Source organism: Prinia subflava, chromosome 4 (genome assembly GCF_021018805.1).
Source record: "Prinia subflava isolate CZ2003 ecotype Zambia chromosome 4, Cam_Psub_1.2, whole genome shotgun sequence".
NCBI classification, from domain to species: Eukaryota; Metazoa; Chordata; class Aves; order Passeriformes; family Cisticolidae; genus Prinia; species Prinia subflava.
The window spans coordinates 24151303-24175750 of record NC_086250.1 but is presented as its reverse complement, the minus strand read 5'-3'; the positions used below and the strand labels follow the sequence as shown (position 1 = coordinate 24175750).

At 43.8% G+C, this 24448-nt stretch overlaps 2 protein-coding genes across 11 annotated transcripts in view; one reads left to right on the top strand and one right to left on the bottom strand.

Moving 5' to 3' along the window:
* MEI1 (meiotic double-stranded break formation protein 1) overlaps positions 1 to 21420 on the bottom strand; it is a 41675-nt gene extending 20255 nt beyond the window's left edge. For 7 of the 10 annotated variants that reach the window (XR_010080209.1, XR_010080210.1, XR_010080211.1 and 4 more), the window contains exons 1-19: positions 21265 to 21420; positions 20888 to 21011; positions 18480 to 18530; positions 16564 to 16637; positions 15687 to 15792; positions 14945 to 15148; positions 13591 to 13721; positions 12971 to 13085; positions 12049 to 12165; positions 11424 to 11523; positions 8798 to 8932; positions 8143 to 8257; positions 6502 to 6620; positions 5285 to 5426; positions 3763 to 3874; positions 3055 to 3115; positions 1367 to 1461; positions 500 to 674; positions 243 to 390 (exon numbers count right to left, since the gene is read on the bottom strand). Coding sequence is in view for 7 of the 10 variants with exons in the window: in XM_063396033.1 (XP_063252103.1) it covers positions 243 to 390; positions 500 to 674; positions 1367 to 1461; positions 3055 to 3115; positions 3763 to 3874; positions 5285 to 5426; positions 6502 to 6620; positions 8143 to 8257; positions 8798 to 8932; positions 11424 to 11523; positions 12049 to 12165; positions 12971 to 13085; positions 13591 to 13721; positions 14945 to 15148; positions 15687 to 15792; positions 16564 to 16637; positions 18480 to 18530; positions 20888 to 21011; positions 21265 to 21420 (2280 nt within the window). In the remaining 3 variants the exon portion in view is untranslated. Of the gene's footprint in view, positions 1 to 242; positions 391 to 499; positions 675 to 1366; positions 1462 to 3054; positions 3116 to 3762; positions 3875 to 5284; positions 5427 to 6501; positions 6621 to 8142; positions 8258 to 8797; positions 8933 to 11423; positions 11524 to 12048; positions 12166 to 12970; positions 13086 to 13590; positions 13722 to 14944; positions 15149 to 15686; positions 15793 to 16563; positions 16638 to 18479; positions 18531 to 18940; positions 19816 to 20887; positions 21012 to 21264 lie in introns of those variants that run through there. The other 3 variants (XM_063396034.1, XM_063396036.1, XM_063396035.1) reach the window with 3 other exon arrangements.
* SNU13 (small nuclear ribonucleoprotein 13) lies at positions 21417 to 23713 on the top strand. The gene is made up of 3 exons (XM_063396054.1): positions 21417 to 21545; positions 22343 to 22463; positions 22764 to 23713. Exons 1-3 carry the CDS (start codon positions 21543 to 21545, stop codon positions 23024 to 23026), a joined length of 387 nt encoding a protein of 128 aa, XP_063252124.1. The 5' UTR covers positions 21417 to 21542; the 3' UTR covers positions 23027 to 23713.
* Positions 23714 to 24448: the final 735 nt, after the last annotated feature.

Here is a 24448-nt window from a genome sequence, read left to right as displayed (position 1 = left end):
AACGCAATTACACTTCCCACACACACACAAGTTTATTCTGTCAAATCTATATGCCCTTGTGGATTTTCATAGTTAACTTTCCAGAGTGTAGATGCACTGCACTACAGTGCAGTGCACTGCTTCACTCATTCACTGCTCAGCCCCTATGCCAAAATACTTTCTACAAGAAGGTTGATGTGAGTGGAGAGAAATCTTAGTTTCAACAAAAGGTTCCAAGAGATAGGAATGAAATCTTCTTTTACCAGGTCCAGGGCTTTGCCTTTGTCCTGACAGACAGCAAGGAGGTAAAGTGCAGCTCTGAGTATGTGTGGAGGGGGACAAACTCCATGGTCCTGCGCTGATAGAAGAAAATTTCCTACAGCTAGAAATAATTCTGCATCTGGAACAAACCTGCATTGAAGGAGATTGGAGTGGAAACAGTAACAATAGATACGCTTTTCCCATCAATACATGATATATAACGGCCACAAACCCAGTTGCTTGTATCCTCTTGGCTCACCTGTCCCCAGAGGTGTAGGCAAAGTATAAGAGTAGTATGAAACAGTGCTGGTGGCTGCAAAGAGACTGATCCAAAAAGAAAGGCTCATGGGTTTCAGACAGGAAGAGAAGGCTTTCAGCAATGGTGTAGTTTAACTGAGGCAGACCCTTCTGCAGGAGCTCAGACATCTCTTGCTCTATAAAATAAAAATACAAGCAGGCAGGAAATTATGAGCAATGTCTATGGAACAACTCCACAGTCTATATACATCAAGCATACCTCTATGATTCGGCATCAATAGTGGTATGAGGCCTGTTTTAATAGAGCTGGCTTTAAGGATGAAAAGACACTTCTGTTTGAGATTCTGAGCCCTTTGCTGATACTGCCTGTATGGTGACCAACCACTGCTAATGGGAAAAGTGACTTTTCTGATGTAGAAACTTTCATCTCACTTGTTTGGGACTTACCTATTATGGAAAGTTATAGTATAAACAGGAAAGCTTTGTGAGCTTTAAAGAGTATGCCAGAGGGAAAAAATTACCTTGATCTGCAGATATGAGTGACGAGATGGCAAGTAATTTTGTTCCAATTAAGCATGCACAGCTGTGCTAATAAATGCCCCCATGTAAACAAAACCATAGGCAGAAGAAATGCATTTTCAGGTGGGCTTCCAAACACTTCAAAAGGCATTTTCGGAGTGTTTTCTGTGCTAGTCCTTGCTGGACCAGCTTAGCAACAAGCTGGGGGAAAAAATCTCTCAATCAAGCTATGTGTGTCTTCCTTTCTCTTCTCGTTTGTCCTTTTCTATTTTTTTTCACCTGTTGCCTAAACAGAGGGTGGCAGGGCCTCAAACTAAATGAAGTAATCTTTCTCTTCCCCCAAACTTGCCCTGCTGAGAAGTTCTCCTCTTCTCTGTGGCTGAGTAAAGGTTCAGGCATAAGCTGCAGAGGAAGCTGGAACAGGTGTGATTCAGGACAGGATTCCTGTGAAGAAGAGCAGAAAGGGACAGTAAAGAAGGCTAGAAATATCCTCTTCCTATTTCTGGTATCACACTGTCTGCCAGAACCTCATTTTACTGAACGATCACATACAAGCACCTGCCCCATCACAAGAAGAGCCAAGCTCTAGGAGCCAAACTCGGCTTCTAAGGAAAATGATGAGTTCCCAATGGACTGTCATGTTGCCCTGGTTTTTCTGAGATTTTTTTAAAGCCTTCTACTTGTTTATAAGATGGAGTCAGTTCTTTAGTTTCTGTACAATATTAAGGGTCAGTTTTTCACTTTCTCACACTTTGGAACATAAACAACCTTTCTTGTTTTTGTTCACTGTCCTTTGCTTACATATTTCTAGCCTGAAAATAATGTTGGTTGACAGCTGGTCTGGCCAGTGGGGTGAAGCGGTAATAACCCCAGAAGCCAATCTGCTACCAGACCTACAAAGTTATAAAATGAAAAGAAATAAACAGGCTGGATCCCTTTTCTAGGGAGCAGCTTTTCACTGCAGACCTCTGCCTCCCTGTTGTTGTTTTTTTTGCGTTCCAGTCAACACTGTCAGCTCATAGATGTGATGGGTGTGTGCAGTGACAACAGTGAACACGTTCATACCTTGGGCCAATGTGAATACAGTAGGATACTCTCACAACCACCACATCTTGTCTACACAGGGAGTCCTATAAGGACAGGACCCCTAACACTGCAGAGAATGGGAGGTGTTTAAGGGTAGCTCACAATACATGATTCCGCTGGCAAACAACACAGATTCTTTAGCAATGACATTGCCATGGATGAACACTGAAGAATGCCAAAATATTAACTAAAAGGGTAATAACAGCTACTTCCAGCTATTTCTCTCTCTCCAACCATTTCCTCATAGAACAGGACACAACCAGACATGTGTAACACACCATCCTTGGCACAGCACAGTGCTCTATTCAGAGACCTAGATCACTCCCACCACACACCATTCACAGGCACAAATGCCTCCACTTGAAGTTCCACACTAGTAAACTGGACTAGGAGTGCTGTGTATTTTGATTACTTTTTTTATGAGATACAGTCACGAGGAGGTAAAACATCTCTGCAGATCCACAGAGAGTCTCCCCAAATACTCCTCAACCTAGAAATCATAGCCTCTACTAGGAGATCCTTTGCAATGCCTGCTACTGAAGTCATCCTCCTCCCCTCCATTTCTAACAGATTATCACACCATGAGAAACAACAGCAGTGGTAGTATATGCCTAGGAAGCCAGAGCTCAGATGGAACTAATGGCACTGGTACTTCTCTTCAGAACACTCACTGACTACTCCAAAGTCAGGCTGCTTTACTTCTATCTGTGCAACTCACGACAGAGCACAGAATTCTCACAATGCTGTGTAAATCCATCTGCCCCCTATGAAACTGCTTCTCCCACATCAAGGTCTTCCATTGTCAGAAACTATTTATATTTTTCAGTAAGACACAACCATTCTTGAGTCTTTCAGCTGCTCATCTTGCCTAATCAGCTATATTAGATAAGGCATGATCTACTTTCCCATCTGGAAAATTTTGGCTCACTTACAGTGCACATGTCACAATACCTCTGTACAGAGCAGAATCTGGCCTTCAGCTCCAGTGTCAGTCGGATGAAGGATGAGGATGCTAGACAGAAATGTCAAAGGAGCACAGAACATGTACGATAAGAAAAAGAATAGGTAGGTCCCATTTAACCACCCACCCCCACACATCTCCATACAAGACTGGTGAAGAGGGCAGGCCATTTCTGTAAGAATACATATATTAGGCTTTCTCTCAGAAAGTAAACTACTCTAAGTTTGGGTGTGAGAGGAGTATCTGAGATTCATTTGTTTTCCCAGGAGGAGAAAAGATTTGCCAGTTTCATATGTTTAGAACAGAGGAATTGTCTACATCACCTCTCTGATGTGTGAAGAATAAGGCATATGTAAGACTAAACGAGGATTTCTACACAATAAAATCCCACCAACAATTCCAGCATAATCCCTGTCTACAGGAACAGCCAATTCAATTCTGAATTACTCCAGAGGGAAGGATAAAGCTGACATGACATTCTTATCCAAAATAAAACCTGTCCCATCATCATTGCTAGACCAAATAACTTTTCCATCCTGCTGAACGTGACTATATACTCTATTCTTACTCATATAAACATGTAATAGAAGCCTCCACATAAAGTGTCAATGTTAGGCTCATTGCCTCAGTAATATGCAGTAGCAGCAAGTTCCACCAGTTAAGAGCACAGAGAACATGATCCCAGAATACCCTCATACCCAGCTTCCTGGAGAACTTATTCCGCATGCTTGGCACCACTGTAAAGAGGGTATTGAGTGTTGAGATGAAAACCTCTGTCACTGACGGGCTGACAGCTCTTTCCAGATAGCTCTGTGGAAAGACAAATAGATCAGGTGCACAAGATGCTACAAACATGGAAGGCAGCAGCTTTCTCCCTGCCTGCCCAGAAAGTCAGGTTTCTAAATCCAAACAAATAGAGTAGCAGTTCTTCTACCAAAATGCCTGGCAACAGAGCAGGCTCAATAGCACTCTGAATGCAACTAACACTGCTCCCCTGCCAGCGCTATGAGCTGTGCTGGTAACTCTGCTAGACATCACACCAAACAAGAAACTTCTTCTGGTTTCCAGTGGACAACTAGTTACGCCTTAATGCACAGTGACTGACAATACTGCCCACATTGCCCTGGAAGTTACTGCTCTTACAGGTCAGATGGCTAATTCTCCTATACAACATAGGACATATGTTTAAGTACAATTGACTTCAGCCACTCTTAACACTCTTAACACAATTTCATGGAGCAGTGGTAGACACATCCATTTGAGCTCTCTACAGAGTCCAGCCCTGAACTGTTTAGAACAGAATGACTCAACTCACTCTTGTTGAGGGTCATAGGACAATTTTCTCACAGTCCATTAATTTTTACCCAAGTTCAGTAAGCAAGAAATAGCACACTGACTCCAGCTTTGCCAAACTGGACATGCACTGCACCCTCCTGTCAGGGAAAAGAACAGCAGTGCCACTGCAGCTGCCTACTAAGAGATCGGTTAAGAAAACATCAATCAAAACATCTCCAAGCTCCTAACAACTGCAAGAATCCATACACCTGTACCTGTCACAAAGCACATCCAAACTTTACTAAATGTTAGGAACCACAACAAAGGTCCCAATGTTTGACAATTCTGCTTGAAGTGTCCCTAAGACAGGCTCTGTACAGGCCTGTCTTAGGGACAGGCCTGTACAGAGCACTAAAGCACTCATGAGTCTCCACAGCTACTTTTTAAATCATGTCACAGGTCTTACTGAGGCAATTATGCTTAATACTGCCCTTGCTGTACAGACTGGGCAGCCTCATCAGTATCTTCTGGGAAGAAGCATAGAAATGAAATTGCAGGTGCAAACAATGGCTGCTTTCTGGGACACAGGCAAGTTTTCAAAAAGTGGCAGAAGGGGAAATAGTTCAGGCACCCTTCATTTTCTGACACATGCAGAGCTGCAATGGATCCCACAGCATGGTAAGTAAGCTATGGGACTGCATAGTCTGAAGAAAGACACTGACATCTACATGGAAACTTTATGAATTTCTGCACCCTCTGAGAGCATACATTACCTTTTGCATGAACAATATAATTCAATATCTGTCTGTGGAAAAGTGGCAAATGCCACAGTTGTTCTTGGTTTAGTTGATGTGCCCTCTGAAAAAAACCCCATTTGTGCAACTCACTTTTGGTGCTTGAAAGCACCTTTCCAGATACCCAAACCAAGTTAAAAATAAATCCTACCATGACCATGGGGATGCAGAGACTGTCACAAATCCTCAGCAGGAACTCAGAGAAGTTGCTTAGTGTGTCTTTGCTCTCAGAGTTGGGGGCAGTGAAAGCATTCTCCTGGGCCATTAAGTCACCCTGGAATTCCACTGCTAACCTACAAACACACCATGGATAACAGAGGAAAGAGGAAACCTCCTCACTCTGTAAAGGAAGCCAGCAAATACTACATTTTAATCACGATTTCACCATAAAGGACCATAAAACACTCAATGGGTTGGAAACAGAGGAATCTGGCAATCACATTCAGTTACCTGTTGAGTGAAGCTATTAAAAGCATTGAGGTTGCACAATCTCACATTGGGAAAGGAAAACTTAGTTTCTGTAAAGAAAGCATCTGCTGTGGGAACCTCTGGTGTGGCAAGACTGGTTTTCAGCCATACCAGAGTGCATGATGCCCAACATAGCAAACCTTGTGAAAATCAGCCAAGGGACCATTTATCTGATACAAAATCCACGACAGAACCTGAGTGCCTTCTAACACCACCCCAAGACTCTGGGTCAGTGCAGAAAGGCATGTCTGCTTCTGACTGAATTATCTCAGCCAACCCAAGCAATGCAAGGCAAAAACTAATTTGGCCAGAACACCCTAGAAACTGATCATGATTCATCCTGATTCATACACAAACTCATCTACCACTGTCTGCTGTCCAGCTAACAGTGCCAAATGGCACTCTGATCCAGCAAAAGAGGTAAAGTTGGCGTCTATAAACCCATTTTCAGTAACAGGTCACAGGTACGAGCAAATCCAAGGCCAGCATCTGGAGCAGATAAACATTAAATGCTTAATCCTCTCTGGCAGTGAAACCAGATATACCAGATATTCCTCTGTGATACCACAGGAATCTGGTTTCACACATACCTTCCAATAGTTCTTACATTATCAGCAGTTTTGGTGAATTTTCAAGCAGTCCCTCAAAGCCCAAAGACATTAAATAAACTGATAGATAGATTTCATGGCAAATTTCATGGAGACATATCCAGGTGTCACAAAATTTTCACTATTAATACATACCTCTCACTCTGCTGTTTCACTGACCAGTGCCATGCACTGAACTCTCACCTGTAATATTTCTGTGGTGAGGCTGGGTAGAAGATAGTTGCAAGGACAGAAGAATAGACAGACATGGACACACATCACCCACCCATACACCCTCCTGACTTGTCCTCACCTGCAAGCATTTCTGAAACTTTCCAGGGTATTGAGCAAGAACTGACCCTGTCTCTGAGGAACTCTACCAAGATTTCTGTTTGCTGGATGACTCTGAGACACTGAGAATAGGAAATCACCCTGTTAAAGGAGAGAAGTCTTTAAAATCTTATGTCTACTTTCAGAAATAAACCGCTTTCTCCTCTGACACCAGCAGCAGGAGGAACAACAGATTTCATTTCACTCCTTCACATAGCATTTCTACTACTGTGCTTTCCCCAAAGAGGGCAGAGTTGTGTACTCTTCCTAGGGAGGACAGAGTTACAGAGCTACCAATTCTGCACTGCCTTGTCTTTAAAGTTGTTATTACCATGACTTGATCTAATCTGAGTTTTAAGCATTTCAGCTAATGGAGCTTTAAATCTTTATGAGAAAACTTCATATTTTTTTATATTTTCTTTCATCCAAATACTCTTCAGACAACATGGAATAGTTCTTCTCCTTGTGTAGCAATGAAATCTTAGAAGTTCTTCTACTTTGGCTCAGAGTTTTGAGGAACTATCCATGTACTAATTCTTGTTCCCACATAGCATCCCACTGAGTTAAGCATGAAGCCAACTGACGCGTCAGAGTTAATCATTTGCCCAAATTGGGAGCAACTTGGAGCTCAAAATCTGCCTTTAAGCCTTGACCTGTTGTGGTAGTCTTCTCCAAAATACCAGAGCTACACACTGGTGCCTGGCAGTTCAGAACTCCTTCTCCATTTCCTGCTGAGCTACCTTGGCAGAGGTGTCATCATTTCCCCTTTTCTACCTTTAAACACAGCCTGGATATCCTCATTATCTGTCTAATTTCCTTCCTGTGAAGCTCCTAATTCTGAAAGGGGCACCCTAGCTCTGTGTGTGTGCAAACTAACTGGCCAACATCTGCCTATGGGACAGAAAGCCTTCTTCAGGCAGAGAAGACCAATATCTGGTACTACAGAACTCAGGTCTAAAAATTGTTCATCAAGAATTTGGAGTTCTGCTACTCCTTTGAGCACTGAAGTGTTCTTGTCACTACTGGCATGCAATCTAAATATGCATGGCTCTAAGCCTACAGCAAGAAGGCTCAGCCCTTCTCTTTTCATTAGCCATCTGCATCTGGGGCTCCTCTCAGAGGTGCAGAGGTCCTGGCAGCACATCACACTAGCTATGTATGCCAGGAACAGAAAAGGATTTCTTGTTCAAATAGTGGCTAACAACTCCCTTGCTGAGGGATCACAGTGCATATATGATGACACTCTTCATCTGAACGTAGAACAAGAAATGTTCTTTGCTGAAAAAATAGATTGACCAATGCAGCCTACAAGGTGGGGGTGGGAAGAAGGGGAAATTCAAATTACTTTGGAGTACTGGACACATAAAAAGAGTAGCATGCTCAAGTAGTGCCCCCCAGAAATTCACTCATTTAGAAAGATAACATTCACCAGCATCCATCTTCATCTGCTTCAAAGTCTGGTACCATCTCAAGGCAAGAGGATCAAAAGAAATAGCGGAGAACCAAACAGCCATGGGGGATTTAAGTGAGGGAATGGAACATATATAAAACATGCACATAGTGTCCTAGGAAGATCATCCCTGTCCTGCTCAGTCCTACCAACAAGCAACAACTTTTGACTTACTGCATGCTTCTTACTACTCTGTGATGGGGAAAGATCAGCACATCGCTTCAGCACTGCCTCCAAAAGCTTCTGCAGCTCTTCATATGGGACTGGAGGGGAGCTCAGATGGTCCTTCCTTAAAAAGTGAAGAGAAAGACAAGATGCACAGTCCCTGCTGGCGACATTCCACTAGGAAGCAACACCATCAGAAATGCTCTTCTGATGGAAATATGCCATTGCCATTTCTCCCCAGCAGAGCACAGTAAGGTCAGAATATCTGAATAGTACCTGCACCCACACATGAGCTCAAACACATCCTCAGTGCGCTGTCTGCTCCCACTATAGTCAGGAAGCCCATGACTGTCTAGAGTCTTATGTTTATTATTCTTATCAATCTGGATGGGGCACAGAGTGACAAAGCCACAGCAGCTGCTGTACAAGCCTGCCTGGAACACTAGGTCCTTGCTGCAATGACTTGCTGCCTGCCACAGCTTCATTGCTCTGGCAAGCTTTCCTGAGGTGGGTGGGAAGCTGGTTCTGCTGTACCCACACCTGCCTCAGCCGCAAGTCCCACTGCAGAGCACATTCACCCACACAGCCACAGGGGAACTGCAAAGCTCAAGAGGGTATCAACAGATCTATCTGAAGAAAAGTCTGCAAATACATTCCTGCCTACCTCAGGAAAGCTGCCACAGCTTTCACAGCCTCCATCACCACATCCAGCACTGGGCAGTTCATTGTCTCCATCAAAACATCAATGGCTTCTAAACATACACCTCGGTTTGTAAATAATTTGATTTCCACTGGTTGCCTGTGAAGAAGAAACAAAGTAAGCAAGAAGAATGTTGTCAGAGTTAGGCAGCTCTAGTGCCCTTCCCTCATTTCAGCAAATGGACATCTATGCTATGAGATTGCAGCCACATTTTTCAGTATTGAGGGCCAGTTGCTCTCAAGGAGGTACTCTCAGACTTCAGCAGGTAGGAGGTTTGCTATAAAGAAGAAGTTTCAGCCAGTCTGAAGCACTAACATGATAAAACACCTACAGCCTGGATAACTGTGTGACTTCTCCAGAACACTCACATGAAAAGCACAAGAAAAAACAAGCTTTGCAAAATATAGCGATCTCTGTGCCTAGAACTTTATGTTCAGGCCATCTGCTCTGGCATTTGTGCATTCATCTAGCAGCTTATATTTTTAAGTATACAAGCAAACATCACCATCCTAGAATATGGATAATGCCATGAGAGTAGCTTCTCTCACTGCACTCCTAATGCCATATGCTGCCAGAACAGGAGCCCTCACAAACCTGAGAAGTAATCAGGAAAATAAACACAATCCAACTGTTTTGACAGTCCTTCTCGATAGCGAGCATTTTGGTCATATGTGGCCCAACACCTTTGAGCATTCAGCACAAGAGCACGCAGGGTCAACAGGCCATTAATCCCATTTTTTGACAGAGCTGTGTAAATGGCAGACTGCTCATTTGGCTATGACAAGTCAGGTACAGTTGGGAGGACAGGGGGAAGATAGGCAGTTACACACAGACAAGAGGCACTAACAACCTGCCAGAGAGCACCTCCTAAGTGAAGCAAGAAAAGCAGCACAGCATGGCAGGAGCCAGATTTGGGAGCCAGAAGTACTCCCTGTTATTCAATTTTCACAGTCATGGCTGACCAAAGCAAGGCAGGAGCACATGCTGTCGTGCACAAATGGGAAAGCAAAGTGAACTTCAGTAGAAATTACACTAGTAGCTCAGTTACATGGCAAAAAGGGAATAGAGGAAGAATCACCCTTTTTAGTCACTCAGTGGGATGGAACCCAGCTTCACAGACATCTCACATTTTGCTGTGAGAAAAAGCTGTGAGGTGGTCATGGCAAGGAAAAGGACTTGTGGAACTCCGGCATCAGGAGCCAAACCACAAGTGATGCAGTGAACTTCCAAGTTGCTTCTATTTACACTGGGTAATTCTATAATCCTCTGTATTTCCTTTCTTTGATCACTGACCTTCTGAAATAAAACATATCAGGAAGAAAAAAGTCTTCACTGACTCATGCAGGGAGGAAGGGATGGAGGAGTATTGCTGAGTCATCCAAGACGCATAAACCCACTTTCAATACGGTCCACTGTGATATCTTCGGGGCCTGGGGGAAAATGTGAAGGGCAGCACTCTTGCAGCTTTCTGCAACCTCTCATATCTGGGCCTCAAACTGCACCTGGCACTTTGATTATGCTAGGAGAGATAAGGATCAGTCCAGGGAGAGATATCCAACATATCCTGACATACTGCCAAGGGAAGCAGTACATCCTGCGTGGACCTCACCAAGAATGTGTGGCTGACTTACACAAGAGAATCCAGCTGCAAGCTAAAACCAAGATGAGAGGTTCCAGCACTAGATCCCTTCCCCCACTATGAGATACTTTTAAATAAAATGTGATTTCTAAGGCAAAGCTCAGAGAAACAGAATGGGTATGCGAGAAAATTACAGTAACTGCACAGAGTGTTCTCTTTGTTTTACAAGCATAAATGCTGTAATTAGTGTTCCCCACATCCTGGTTTCTCTTTTTGAATCCCACACTGGCATCACAACACTGTTCTAGGACTGTTGTTTTTTCTTCTTCTTTTCACCCTGCCGCTTGCTACAAAATTGACTATGACATTTCCAAAATTCTGCTCAAGGGCTCTCTTGGGTGATCTAAGTGCCATAAACAAGGCTCTGTCACTAGCACGGCAGGATAGGAACAAGATCATAGAGGCAAGAACAGGAAGCACAGAAGGAAAACAAGCCAGTGTGTATTATTTCTTAGCAGAAAACACGAGGGAAAAAAGGACAGAAGACATTAATATTTCAGCCTAGAATGTGTTTTTGCAGATTGCATTTAGCTCAGATGACGACAGAAGACCAGAGGCCATGGAATTTGCATGCTTTGTTTTGTCACAGAGGCACACTTAGCAGGAACTGGCCTGCTCACATACTCCAGGACCTTCCTGGCCTTCTCTCCTGCTCTGTCTACAGCTGAAAAGAGATCTCACCTCTCTGACTGGCAAGGAAGCAGGAAGAAGATATAGTGATGGATCCAGGCACAGACAGGACAAGCTGGGGGGTTCAGAAACCATCAGGCTCTTCTTTGCAAGAAGGGAATAAAGGAGATGAGATTGTTCAGCACCATCTTTTAAATACAAAAAGTCTTGTGTATAGATATCTGATATTGGAAGAAAATCTTAAAAAAGCAAGAGCCCCACAGTCTCCATTTTTGGGTACCAAACTCTGCCTGTAAAAGCCTGACAGGTCTACTCCCTTACCGTTTCAGTATTTCAGTAAAGAGCAGGAGCCCTTGTTTGTGCAACTCCACATTGTTCAGCAGCAGGACACCTTGCAGACTCCTCACCAGAGATTCAATGCCTGTACACATTCAAGAGAAATCACAGAGAGGCTTTTAATATTCCAGATTCCAGAATGGAAGCAAAATTCGTTTTTAAAAGGAAGAAAGATTTGAACCATTATCCTTCTGATAATCCTTCTGAGCTAGACAGAAATAACTGTCCAAAACTGTTGAGTGTTCATTCAGCTCCCTCGTAACATGCCTCAACCTTCACTGCTGGAGGTAAGTCCCAAAGAACAGAAGGAATTTAATCATTCTTCCTAAATCTATTCTTGGCATAACCACAGAAATACTTAACATTAACTCAGAGAGTGCCAATCATGATAACTGGTTATTATAATGTATTAATGCTCATGAGAAACTCATTAGGACAATGACACTATAAAATTAGGCTATGTTGGACATCATAAACATCTGTGATAGGTACTTATTTTCAGTCCTTTATCCATCCTGACTGGAAATTGTGATTGTGTGTAAAGCACTGGTATTCAGCTAGAGGCAGGAGAATTACTGCTGTCATTCTGTCAGAAAGTTTGATGACTCACCATAGACAGTGTGACACTTGGAGAAGAAAAGGCGCTCTTCAGTCAGGAGGAGCAGGCAGCAGTACACTGACCAGATAAGGATTTCATTTTTGCACAAGAGACACTCAAAGAGGAACTCTGCAAACGCACACACAAATAAGGTCACCCTGTTAAGAGGCAGGCTGCTCACAGCATAGCACAGCTGCTCCTAGAACAGTGGCAGAGGAAGGAAGAGGAAACAAGGAAACATAGCAACAGCCACAGGGAGAACAGCGGTACTATGAAATGGCAGAAATGGAGAATAGAGTAGATGCTCAGGGGTATGCTAGTCTTCAAAAAGAGGTGACTGGAGAGCAGAAACCCAGTTTGTGCTGGGCAGGCATCTTCCCAGCACAAGCTCAGTAGTAAGGAGCTGAATTGTAGATCTAGCCTTTGGCACAAATGAAAACCCACAAAGCAAGCTTTACCACAGATGCAGTGACCTTTTTTTTCCCTCATGACTTTTACATCTCCCAAAGAATTTGTATTATGAAAGTATTTCTGGTTTTTGGGATTACAGAGAAGTAATAAACCATCTCCCATAGCTGCATTCTAAAGTTAAATCCTAGACCAAAATCTGACCAAACTTACAATATTTAGTGGCATGAGATGGAACCCCTGTTTGCTTAGGCTTGTATCTAACATCCTGCAAGAAGGACTTTGACCTCAAGGACTTGGCCAAATTCTCTCTGTGGAAACTCCATTCTGCATGGTGACACCTGCTTCTAAACTTTCCGTTGAAAACATACTCTACCCTTCTACTCCTAAAATCACCTGGTATAAAATCACCACCACGTTATGCCACCGGTGGATTTCATAGAGCCAGCCTGACTCCTAAACCAAACAGCCAGAGGCAGTTTTGATACTGAGGAATGAGCAATAAGATGCTACTGGATTTATTTACCTGGGACATCTGCATGGATAAAAGCAGGAGCATATCTACTAGGAGAGTGAACCAGCACTGCAGCCATACAGTGAGAACTCGCTGCCTGTAACATCTCATCTCCGGTCAACAAGAGCTGTTGGGAAGCAGAAGTCAAAAGGAGAAAGGAAGCCAGCTATGCAGCTATGAGTAGGAAACAGCTCATTCTACGTTTTAAAATTCAAAACATAAATTAAGATCTGTCTTTTGGCATTTATTTAATAGATTAAACTTGCTAAGGTAAGATAAAACACTGAACCAAAGAGACTCAAAAGATCACGAGACCACAACAGAGTGAATCATGAGTAAGAATAGTTCTACCCCCAGGCTTAGTCATGCTGGTGCTGCATGTAGTGTATCAGACCTCGAGTGTGAGTAAAACCAGCTAAGGCCAGGAGTAAAATTTTCCTCATTCCAGGATGCAGGAATGAACAAGAAGGTGACCAATAGCGGTATTCCCATCTCTCAGTGCAGCCTCTATTGTTAGTGTTGCTAACAGAACACTCTACTTTTTTATAAATACAGTGCCTTAGATAAAGGTTGATTACAGGCCAGCAAATTATTTACATACACCAACAATTCACTACTACTTCAGCCATCACCTTTTTGAGAATAAGTGGCAGTGGATTTTCCCCTTCTAAAAAGTCAGGGTTCTCAGTCTCCTCCTCTGTCTTTGAATTATTCATAAGAATAGATACAAAATGGTCAGATTTCAGCAGCTCCTTTAGCAAACCTGAAAAAGGGGGAGCAAGAATGAGCACCATACTGAGCAGCACAGTGAGGATTATAGTAACACATGAGTATTTACAGACTATGACTTGTTGCCAACTTCTTCCCATCTCTTGGAGGGCCTTACCTCCAGTTTAGGGAGCTTCTTCTCACTGTGTCCCCAGATACTGCCATGACCCCCATGTCTTGGAACCCCTTGTTGCAGATACTTTTTGCTGGCCTGATCTGCTCTCTGTTCCTTCTCAGAGTCATGTATGTACATGGGTGCATCTCAGGAGCCCTCTACTTACATTATTTTCTGTTAGTAGCCGCAATGTAAACTGTTTCTTGGGAGAGCTCTTGACCTGCATTCTTCTCCAAGTGACCCCAATGACAAGACATTTTCCCTAGAATATTTCCTAGAGAACACGCATTTATCTTCCCCTTCTATTTTCACAGACTCCTACAGAAACATGTGTAAGCTAAAGGATAGCTTTACATGTTCAGCTAAAGGATACCCCACACTCCAAAAAACACCCTCAGTATAACAGCATAGACCACTGCTACAGGTATTGATGAAAATCATCAGTACACATCCGTACAAATTCACAGGGGTACCGTTTGAGCTACAGAATTCTACTTTCAAAGGAATCACAATCTATTTCTAATAGTTGAGTAAATAAGCTGAGGAGAAATCCAGTTCCTGCTTGCCTCCTTCTAGAAAAATGAATTCCCTGGATGATTTACAAACAAGCAATGTCAGAAAGGCTGAAATTGTGCTCCCCAGCAACAGCTGAAACATGCTGTTGGAAAACCTTCCTGCAAGAAAGCACCACTTCCACATTAGCTACATTCCATATATCTAATTAACATGATGCCCCACATCTAAAGACTGTATTTTTTAGACTCCATCCCACCGCTCTACAAAACCCACCTGCCCATGCACAGTATTTGCATTCAGACACTTTGAGGGATGATCAGACCATAGCACAAGCTCTGAAAAGACTAAGGTTAGTCAGTGTGGGTCAAATGTGAGGCATCAGGGAATATCGGGGCCTGGGAGTGCTCAGCAGCAGGTCTGGGCCACTTCACTGCTATGGGGTAACAGAAGGGATTGACGCCTTTGGACAAGCAGCAAAAAGATCCTCTATGGAACAACTCACATTAGAGCATCTAAACCAGCCAAGGATTTCTTCCTCATTCTAGGCCTTCTCTTGCACCTTGCAGTTTCTCTCAGCAATGCCTTACCCAAACAATTAACTTGCAGCTCCTTTGTCTGTGCACACTCCAGGATATTCAAGAAGACACCACACAGCCTTTCTTCAAAGTGTCCTGAGAGCTGTTCTGTGCCAATAGGAGAGGAGTACAGCTTGCCATACAAGTAGCAGACAGCAGCCTTTATACCTTCATTTGGGTACATCAAACCCATCAGCAGATGATCCACTACATTATCTAATATGAGGAACAGGAACAGCGAACATTCATTGACATTTTAAAAGCACCAACCTATTTCCCTTGAAAATTTGCAAAAGCCTACTGGACAGACTGGTGTATGCAAGTTAATGAATACCACAATTAGGTGATGTGCTTAGCACCATCTGTCCCTCTGAGCAGAGGTACAGTAATAAACAGCTAGCAGAGCTCACTGTTTACCATACGAAGATCCATCATCCCAGCTCCCTCCACAAACAATTCAGCTTGCTCACCAGACCCCCAAGCACTGGATCAAGGAAAAAAACCTCTAAATGTATGTTGCCTGTGAGGCAGACCCACAACCCCAGCTCACAGAGGCTGCTTTTGCCTGGCTAAAAGCACAATAACCACTTATGAAGGTTCTGACCTGTACTCCAGAAGGCCTGAATGCCACTCTGATTTCTGGACAGGCATCTTGTGTGACCTTCATGAACTCTTCTGGGGACAGGAGAGTGCATGCATGTGTGTACTAGGGCTGTGAATACCACCCTCCAGTTGGACATGACATACTACTCACTGTGCTTTACTACAAGTATATCAGCAAAGCCTGGGATGGCATCTGCCAGCTTGCCCAAGAGAGAAAATGTGGGCAGGCTGGTCCTGATGGTAGTTGCTTTGCACAGCTGTAGAGGAGACAGAGAAGGAAAATGTTTCACTGATGAGGACACAGTCCAAAGGCAAAAATGCACCCAAACCAGCAAGTTCTCAGTAAGGCATAATTTTCTAGAACAGGATCTTTTCCAAAGATGGGTCCTCTTCATCACTTAAGACAAACCACAGGAAAACCCTGAATACCACATTTAGTCTCCAAAATGTCTTTAAATGAATTCAAGGAATTCCTTGATTGTTGCTCCTTTTCCTCCTTCTCCCCTCTGCCTCTTACATGAGCAGATGAATCAGATGAATTTCTCACCACTTTTGCTACATCCCTTTTTTTGTAACCTGTGGGACCATCATAAACTTAGAAACTATGAGAGCTTACTCATGGCACAGACTGGGAAAGCTCCTCATATAACTGAAACAGTAAAGTAGGAAAATAAATATCTGAGGAAACCACACAGCTTCACAAGAGTATCATGAAGCCCTATGGCTGTAAGGAATCATGAGAATATAAAAACTCCATGGTAGACACTAACACTGCCAACATCACAGCTGGGGAATTGGCATTAGGACATCCAAGGTCAGGTTGGATAGGGCTTTGAGCAACCTGGTCTAGTGGAAGGTGTCCTTGCCTGTGCCAGGAAGGTTGGAACTAGATGGTTTTTAAGGTCCTTCCAACCCAAACTATTCTAACATTCTGTGATCCCACTGCTACATCCCAGTCTTGCAGGGCCACTCATTCCTCAACCTCTGAAAGACTGGAAGGAAGGGGAAGAGAACTTATCTTCACTGACCTCCTTTTGACTTTCACCCAAAATGCAGTATAAGTACTGTTCTGACTTCAGCTCCACAACAAGCCGCACCAGAACTAGGCAGAAAAAACAGGATCAGTAATGCACAAACGAGCACTCACAATCCATCTTCCACAGAGCTTTAGCAGACCAGTGAGCAAAGAGCTTAGAAATTAAATGAGCACAGATGTGCTGAGAGAGCAGGGTTACAGCAGCATTCCCACATTCCCAGCACTATTACTTCTGATAGCCCAGCTCAAGCTCTCTGAGGCACCATTCCAGCAGTCCTGCTTTGGCTGTAGTACAAACCACGCATGGAAATTAGCTGCAGGTGACAAACTGAGCCTCAGGGAAGCAAGTAAGTGCAAGGAATCAGGAAAGGAAGGGAAAAAAAAAAACTAGCTTAAAAGGATAAAAAAAAAAGGTGATTGAATAGACCAGGCTTCCTACTGTATAAAAACAGGCCTTTAAAAACACATACTTCCAGAGAAGATACCAGAACTGAAACTGCTGAGGATTCTTAGATTCATACTCAGAGGTCCTCCTTCAGCTGCTACTGTCCCTAAGGTAAGTGAAGTCTATCAGCCATTCCTCCTCATTGCAGTTATCCCACACACCTTACCAGAAAGCAACGCGCCAGTCACCAGAGTGGTGCTGTTCACCTCCTCAGCCCCTAAGTAAGAGCTGTTATTATTGGTTCACTGAAACTTTAAGAACTTTGTTAGCTCTGCACTAATAAGAGGAATCAGCAAGAAATTATGTTTGCTAGGCAGTGGCAACACGTCACCTGGGGTTTCCCCAACAAAATCACAGGGGATTTGCCTGATGTTGGCAGGGTGCCTGTGCCTCCACAGATATACCGGCATGCCAATTGCAGGAAGCAAAGTTCCTCTTCTGTACTTTTAGAACTGGCACCTGAATGTTCAGCAGATAAAATTTTGGCAATAGTCCCTTTACTGAGACAGTGCACACATTTCTACACAGGAGTTGGTAAGGCTGTCTTGGATGTAGCTTGCAGTCATGGCATGATTCATTTACAAAACCTATACTTTTGATTTGTATCCTAGGAAAGCATTCTAAAAAGAAATATCAGAGACTTTTGGGTTGACCATTTCATGGTATATTTAAGGCAATACTGGACCTAGTTCAGCTACAGAGCTATGCATCTCAGCAGAAGCATGTCTGAGACAGGCGATTTGTAGATGGTTTAATAGCCCTTTCTTGCCCCAAACTGTCAGAAACTTTCAAGACTTAGGCAACACTAATTTAAAATCGCTCTATTAGAGAGCATTCATCTCTCAACAGACCAGTAATATGACAGAAGGACTTCTCTACTTTTCAACCCCATTTCAAGCAAGTGTCTGAAAACTCAAATCCCTGTGCAAGAAATTTTATTTTTCATGGCTGGACACAAAATGCATCATTGCACTGCTGGTATCACTAGACTCAGCAGAAGTCCCCAGGGTTAACTGGACTGCAGAGATTCCTTTGTCAGCCCTGCAGATGTTTCTTTCAGTTTTCAAATAAGAGACTGCTCACAAAGAGGAATCTACAGCCTCTACAGCTAAATCACAAATACCCTGTACTTCTGAGGAGAAAGCGGTAGATCCCAGAGATTTCCATTTGCTTTGACAATTTGATCAGGTCCAAAGATACCAAAGTTGAGGAACTGTTACCCATCTGATACTAAATTCATGATACATACAGAACCTGTGAGAGAAATGTTAAATGTTTAAACATGCGTGCACTTCCCCTGCCCCCCAGTATTGGAGCACACCACTCAATTTTGTTGCATGGATACAGATGGTCTTCCCCACTGAAGCTGTGTAAAAGCTGAGCATCTCACTATAGGTATCAGACCAGACACATTCTCCCCTTCACAAACTGCCAGTAACTGAGATATGGCATTTATCTCTCACCTTCTACTAATAGGTTCAGGGCACTGCTGTCTTCCACAGAATGCAACATCTCTACAAGATAAACCACAATAGGTCATGGAACTCATTCCTGCTTCTGATCACCAGTGCTGTAATTTATTCTTGTTAAAAAGAGCTGAATTTTTTTTCAGAACTGGTTTGTTTTCCCTGCTTCACATGACACCAGCCTGACTTTGTCAGACAAGGGTGGATACTCTCTGGGAGTATTGCAAAAGGTGCCTCCATAAGCAGGACACGGACATGAGACACTCGCTTCTCTTGCAAAATTTTTATGTGCTTTAGAGTTGAAGTCAATGGCTCCACCTATGTCAGGGAATATGTAACTGCTGCCACCACCACATCTCACTGTGTGTATCCAGTATTATACATCTGAAACAACACCCCGGAATGATGGAAGTCAAAGACCAACTGTGAATTTTGTCCTTTGTGTCCTCCATTCTTACCTGTTAACTATGAACAGTCTTCTCCATCCACAGTACTAAAAAACCTGAAACCAAATCTGAACACCAGGTTTAAATCATCTGGAAACTATTCCCACATTAAATTGAACCTAAAGGCATCACTTCACAAGTTAATTTTACAATGAGAGCATAACATTTGATATATTAAAATAAACCACTGTCTCACTCTACTACACCCCTGCAGACTAGAAACTCTACCTCCCAGCACCTTCCAAACCATAGCATCAGGCATATGGTTCAGATCCCCACTTCTGCCATACTAAATCACTTGTTACAATACATCAAAACAAACTACCTCCCCTCTGAAGCCTCCATGATGTCTCAGAATTTTGATCAATTAAAGCAATGTTATGACAGGTGAAGAAATTACTTATTTCCTGCCTCATCTGGCCAATCCTTAGTAACTCTAGAAAAGATTTGTATCCAGTATTGAAGATTATGATATTAGCTGCATGAAATTCAGGATTATCTGAAATATACCACCTCATATGTAACATTCCACACTCCATCTCTCTTAACCCTCCTTCTTCTGCCTGTGCTTATTCCAATATTCTCTCTACAAATGTATTTTCCCGAATTCACTATTAATACTTCCTTCACAGCACTGCTCAAACTTTTGGGGGGTCCCTCTTACATTCACCAAACAATCCTTGGTTTATCCAGGCTCTACTAAGAATGAACATACCATTGTTTGTAGCTCCAAGCTTAGACTGGGATTCCAACTGCCTGCCAAGAGTTACACCACATACAGTAAAACCCAAAGCTGTCCTCAAACCAATGAATAATAAAGAGAATTCTCAGAGATTTATTAAAGAAGACAAGAGCATTGAAATGCAAGCACAGCATCCCTGTCTTCTAGGGTATTCTGTGTTAGGGCCATACAGTGTAAGGTTGAATTGGCCACAATCACCACTTTTTCCACTACTCTCAATGATTATGTGTGCATACACTATTAAAAAAATAATTGTGCAATTAAAAGAATAAAAACTGCATGAAGTTCTTTTGTAACTGACTGCTTCCAAAACGTGCAAACCACAAGTTATGGGGAATCAACTGTTTGAACTATTCAGTATGTCAAGGCAGGGACAGGCTCTTGTAGGTTAATTTTCCCCAAAGAACAAGAATTATCTGTAATGTCCAAATGAGATTGTGAAATTAAAAGAATCCAGTATATCTGCTCTTTGAAGGCACTCTTATTTCTACCTTCCACCTTTCCCTTCCTGTCTTACTGTTCCCTCATTTAGATCATTATTTCTTCTCCATCAAAATTTTAGATGTTTCAAAGACATCTCCCTGCTATGCAAACAGAAACCAGTAAGAGAAGTTCATGATCACAGAGACTTGCTGGAAAGACACTTTCTGACATCCTGCCAAACACTATTTTGCTGAGGCTGACTCACCAGAAAGCAGAAGGTTTTAGCTCTACAGCAACAAAGATTTCTACAAATGTAAAGTGATGGTGTAAAAAAACGCCGACTACATAGATTTATGTTTTGCACATTCGATATTAAATCCTGCAAGCTCCCGTTTTAAGCTCATACTTTCATTTCTGTATGAATCTTCATATAACTCCAGAGGCATGGAGGGCATTCAGGAAAGAGTCAAATGACAGGCACCTCCTGTTCTCCAGAAGGACTTTACAGATACATCAAGATACTTTGGAAAATTGCAAGAGCTTTAAACATGCCAATCCTGCACCTCGGGGAATGAGAATATAATTAACCTCTTCTAAATCAGTGACAGGCATTTTTCTGCAGGGAGTAGTTATACACTTAGCAGAACAGTGGAAGAAGTATGGAGGTAGGCACCAGAATATTCTTTTGCTTTTTTTTTTTTTTTTGCTTCAAATGTGGGGAAGCTTCTCATGTATTCAACAAAAGGTAACTGTCTCCTCCCTGCTGTTGCATCAGGCCTCAGCAGAGCTCTTACCAAAGAGAGTTCCTAGCAAATGCATGCACACCCTCTCGTCTGGTGCCAGCAGCTGGACGACTGTCAGCGCCTGCCAGGCCAGAGCATCCTGGAGACGGGACAGGACATGCTTCTTGCGCACTAGCTACAAATCAAACACACCAGCCTGTTAGGCCTTGGTCCCGACCCCCGCCCTGCTCCCACCACCCTGAGGGGAAAAGAGCCACCAGTGCCCGGGTGCCGAGGCGACAGGGCTGGCCAAGGGCCACACCGGCCGGGTCCCGGCCCCAAACTGAGTGCCAGAGAGCGCCAGCCCAGCCGGCGGGACGGGGCACGCTAGAGGGGGCTTCGCAGCCCAACCGCCCACGGGAAGGGGCGGCGGGGCAGGCGCTGCCCACCGAGGCGCTGCCGTCGCCAAGGGTCTCCACGGCGCAGGCGAGGCAGAGCGGCGGGTGGAGCGCCAGCGCCCAGCGCGGCCCGTGACGGCCGCACAGCCCCGCCGCCCCCTCCGCCATCGGCCGCTGCCAGGGCTGCCGTGTGGCTCCGCCCACCATGGGGACGACGGCTCCGCCCTGGGGCCGTTCCCAGCATCACCTCCCTTCCGGCGGCCGCAGCTGCACTCCCGCCTCTTCCCTCTCAGCGCGCTCGGGCCGACAGCAGCGACCGCGCCGCGGCCATGGTGGGTGGTGTCGGGTCCCGGCCTCCTCTTCCTCCTCCTGCTCTTCCTCCTCCTTCTCTTTTTCCTTCTCTTCCTCCTACCCCTCTTGCTCCGGAGGGCCTGGGTTAGAGGGAGGCCTTCCGAGTGTGCAGCAGGCAGCACGTGGAGGCCGTGAGGGCGGGCAGGGGTGCGGCCGGTGGCGGGGGAGGAGGCCCGAGGGGCTGGAGGTCCTGGGGACAGCCGGTAACGGCGCCACTCGGGTGTCTAGTGTCACCCCCGCGCCGTGCTGAGAGCCCGAGAGGCCGCGTTTCTGCCAACTCTGATCGCTAACACCGCTTGTGACCTCGCTTCTGTGGCACCCCACTGCCCATGTTACCTCCTTAAGGAGGTACATGTGGTTTGCAGAAATCACTCCGATATTCCCTTCTGGTGATTTCTTCAAAATTTTTGTTAGTCTGTTAATTTGCACTGTTAATGTGCACTGAAGTGCTTCATTTTGTGTAGTCTTTGTGGTACAAAACGGCTGAAGACTGCCCCATAAATGCACTGCTGCTGGTTTGTAGGATGTAGCTTGTGAGTAGATACACTCTTTACTTTGATGTAAAGCATATCTTTCTTACTTTTTCCCTTTACTTTGATACAGTAAGAATCCTTACTCTTTTAGGAGTAAAATGCAATGGTGTTTCTTGCCTATGGGCAGAGCAGATGAGACATAACTCCACAAATGAATATATGTGCTGGGTATGATGCCTGTGCAGTGTTGATGGGACCAAAGCCTCCTTTGCTCCTTTTGTAATATTCTCTACTTTTTCTTTTAGAGTGAGGCAGAAGTGAATCCTAAAGCTTATCCACTGGCTGACGCACAGCTCACCAAAACACTGCTGGATCTTGTGCAGCAATCCTGCAACTATAAGCAGCTACGAAAGGGAGCCAATGAAGGTGAGACTTACATGTTGAAAAGTGTGCTGCAAGTCATAACAGGGATTTTGTGAGATGCCATGGGTAGAGACTGTCTTTTCTGTGTAGCTGTGAATCACTCATTTTATATAGATCTGGCTTTTGCAAGTGTCTTTTTTCTCCTCCTTCAAGGTTGCTTGAAACTCAGTAATCTCTTAGAACCCATGTCCCATGCACTAGATCTTCTTCCCACTGATGCCACTTTCAACAGCCCCTGAGGTTATTTTACATTAGATGTGCTTTCCAGAAAGACCTAGACTGACTCTCTAGTTTCTTTTACAGCCACCAAAACACTGAACAGAGGGATAGCAGAGTTCATTGTGATGGCAGCAGATGCAGAGCCCTTGGAGATCATCCTGCACCTCCCTCTTCTCTGTGAGGACAAGAACGTACCTTATGTGTTTGTGCGCTCCAAGCAAGCCCTGGGCCGGGCATGTGGTGTTTCTCGGCCTGTCATTGCCTGCTCCATCACCATCAAGGAGGGATCACAGCTAAAGCCTCAGATCCAGTCTGTACAGCAAGCTATCGAAAGACTGTTGGTCTAAGTGCCCATGAGTGTGTGTGAAATAGAAAAGTGCAAATTAGGGGAAATTAATGTTTAGCTGCAGTTGAGATGATAATTTTGGTATCAGTGTTTCATTTCAAAATGCCAGATTTTTGTTTAATAATGGCTTAATTCTTAGTGTTTTCACCTCCTATCCCCCCCCACTTTCCTATTATTCCACTCCAACACATTCACTCTTATTGTATTACTGCTTGAAAAGTGACTGTACAACTGTGTTTCCTGTTTAATGTTTAAAAGAAGGACAGAAAAAAATAGCCCCCCACATTGTCTTCCTGTCTGCCTGCTCAGGGCTTTTTAAATCCACCTGTCAACTTTCTCTGTGTTGCAGTATTTCTGCTGAGCTTCAGCCTCCAGTAGGTGTGAGTAACTCTGCATTTCTGAATGGTTTACAGTACTGAGGAAAAAGTTCCCTGTGCCAGGCTACTGGAGTCAAAAAGTGATGGAGCAGCACAGGCAGGTAGAAGGCAGGCAGCAGCTACGGTGTAGCAGCAGCTGGAGCCAAGATCAGTGCCTAGCACAGCACTTGAAACCAGACAAGAGACTTCTGTAAGAGATGCACGGGGAGCAGAAATCTTACAGCAGTACAAAAGGGGAACTCTCTTAACTTGATTATTTTTAAATACTGACTTCTTAAGAAAAAATAAAAATGCTGCAAAGCTAAATAGAATTGTCATTCTCTTGGTGAAGTATTTGCAACTAACTGGAATGTTTCTGCTTGTAAAGATAAACTGCTCACAGGTTGCCTAAAGGCAATTGCAATGCAGTAATTTGTACTCTTTGAGTTTTCTTTGCATGGACTGTTACCACTGAGGTTGGGCTTTCTAGGGAAGTTAAATACAAAAGACATGGCAGAGAGCAGCCTGTTGTGGCTGATGAGTACCCTACATTGGGTTAATCTTAAAAACTGCCATGCTTTTTAGCTGCTGCACTGTAGTCGTCTGACTGAAGGTGAACCCTTTTAAGTCATGGCCAAGTAAACAGGGAACAAGTAATTTTTCAGATAAATTAATATATATCTCAAGAAGAGAATGTTGTATCATCTCAAGTCCTGGAAAAGGAGCATGGAGCACCAACAGCAGTCTGGATTAGTGGTGGTTTTATGGACCTAGTTTTAGTTAAATGCATATTGTATAATACATCCACTTCTGCTCTGATTAGAAAAGTTTAAACCCTTGTATTGGAATATTAAACCTGTTACCTATTGCAGGGTGCCGAATCAAAATAGTGTGGAAACATTAGGTGCAATAACAGAAGGGAAAATAATTTTTCCTATAATGTTTCCACTGAGGCACTAAGTTCATACCTTTAGTATGTACATCCCAAGCAGATGAAGTCAGCTCATGAAAGACTGAAGACATCATGTTTGTACATATTTGTAAATAACTGATACCAGGTGAACTTG

Excerpts from the sequence above, each read along its gene's own strand:
- SNU13 (XM_063396054.1), top strand. Across the intron at positions 22,464-22,763 it reads ACGAAAGGGAGCCAATGAAG|CCACCAAAACACTGAACAGA; the intron begins GTGAGACTTACA and ends TTTCTTTTACAG.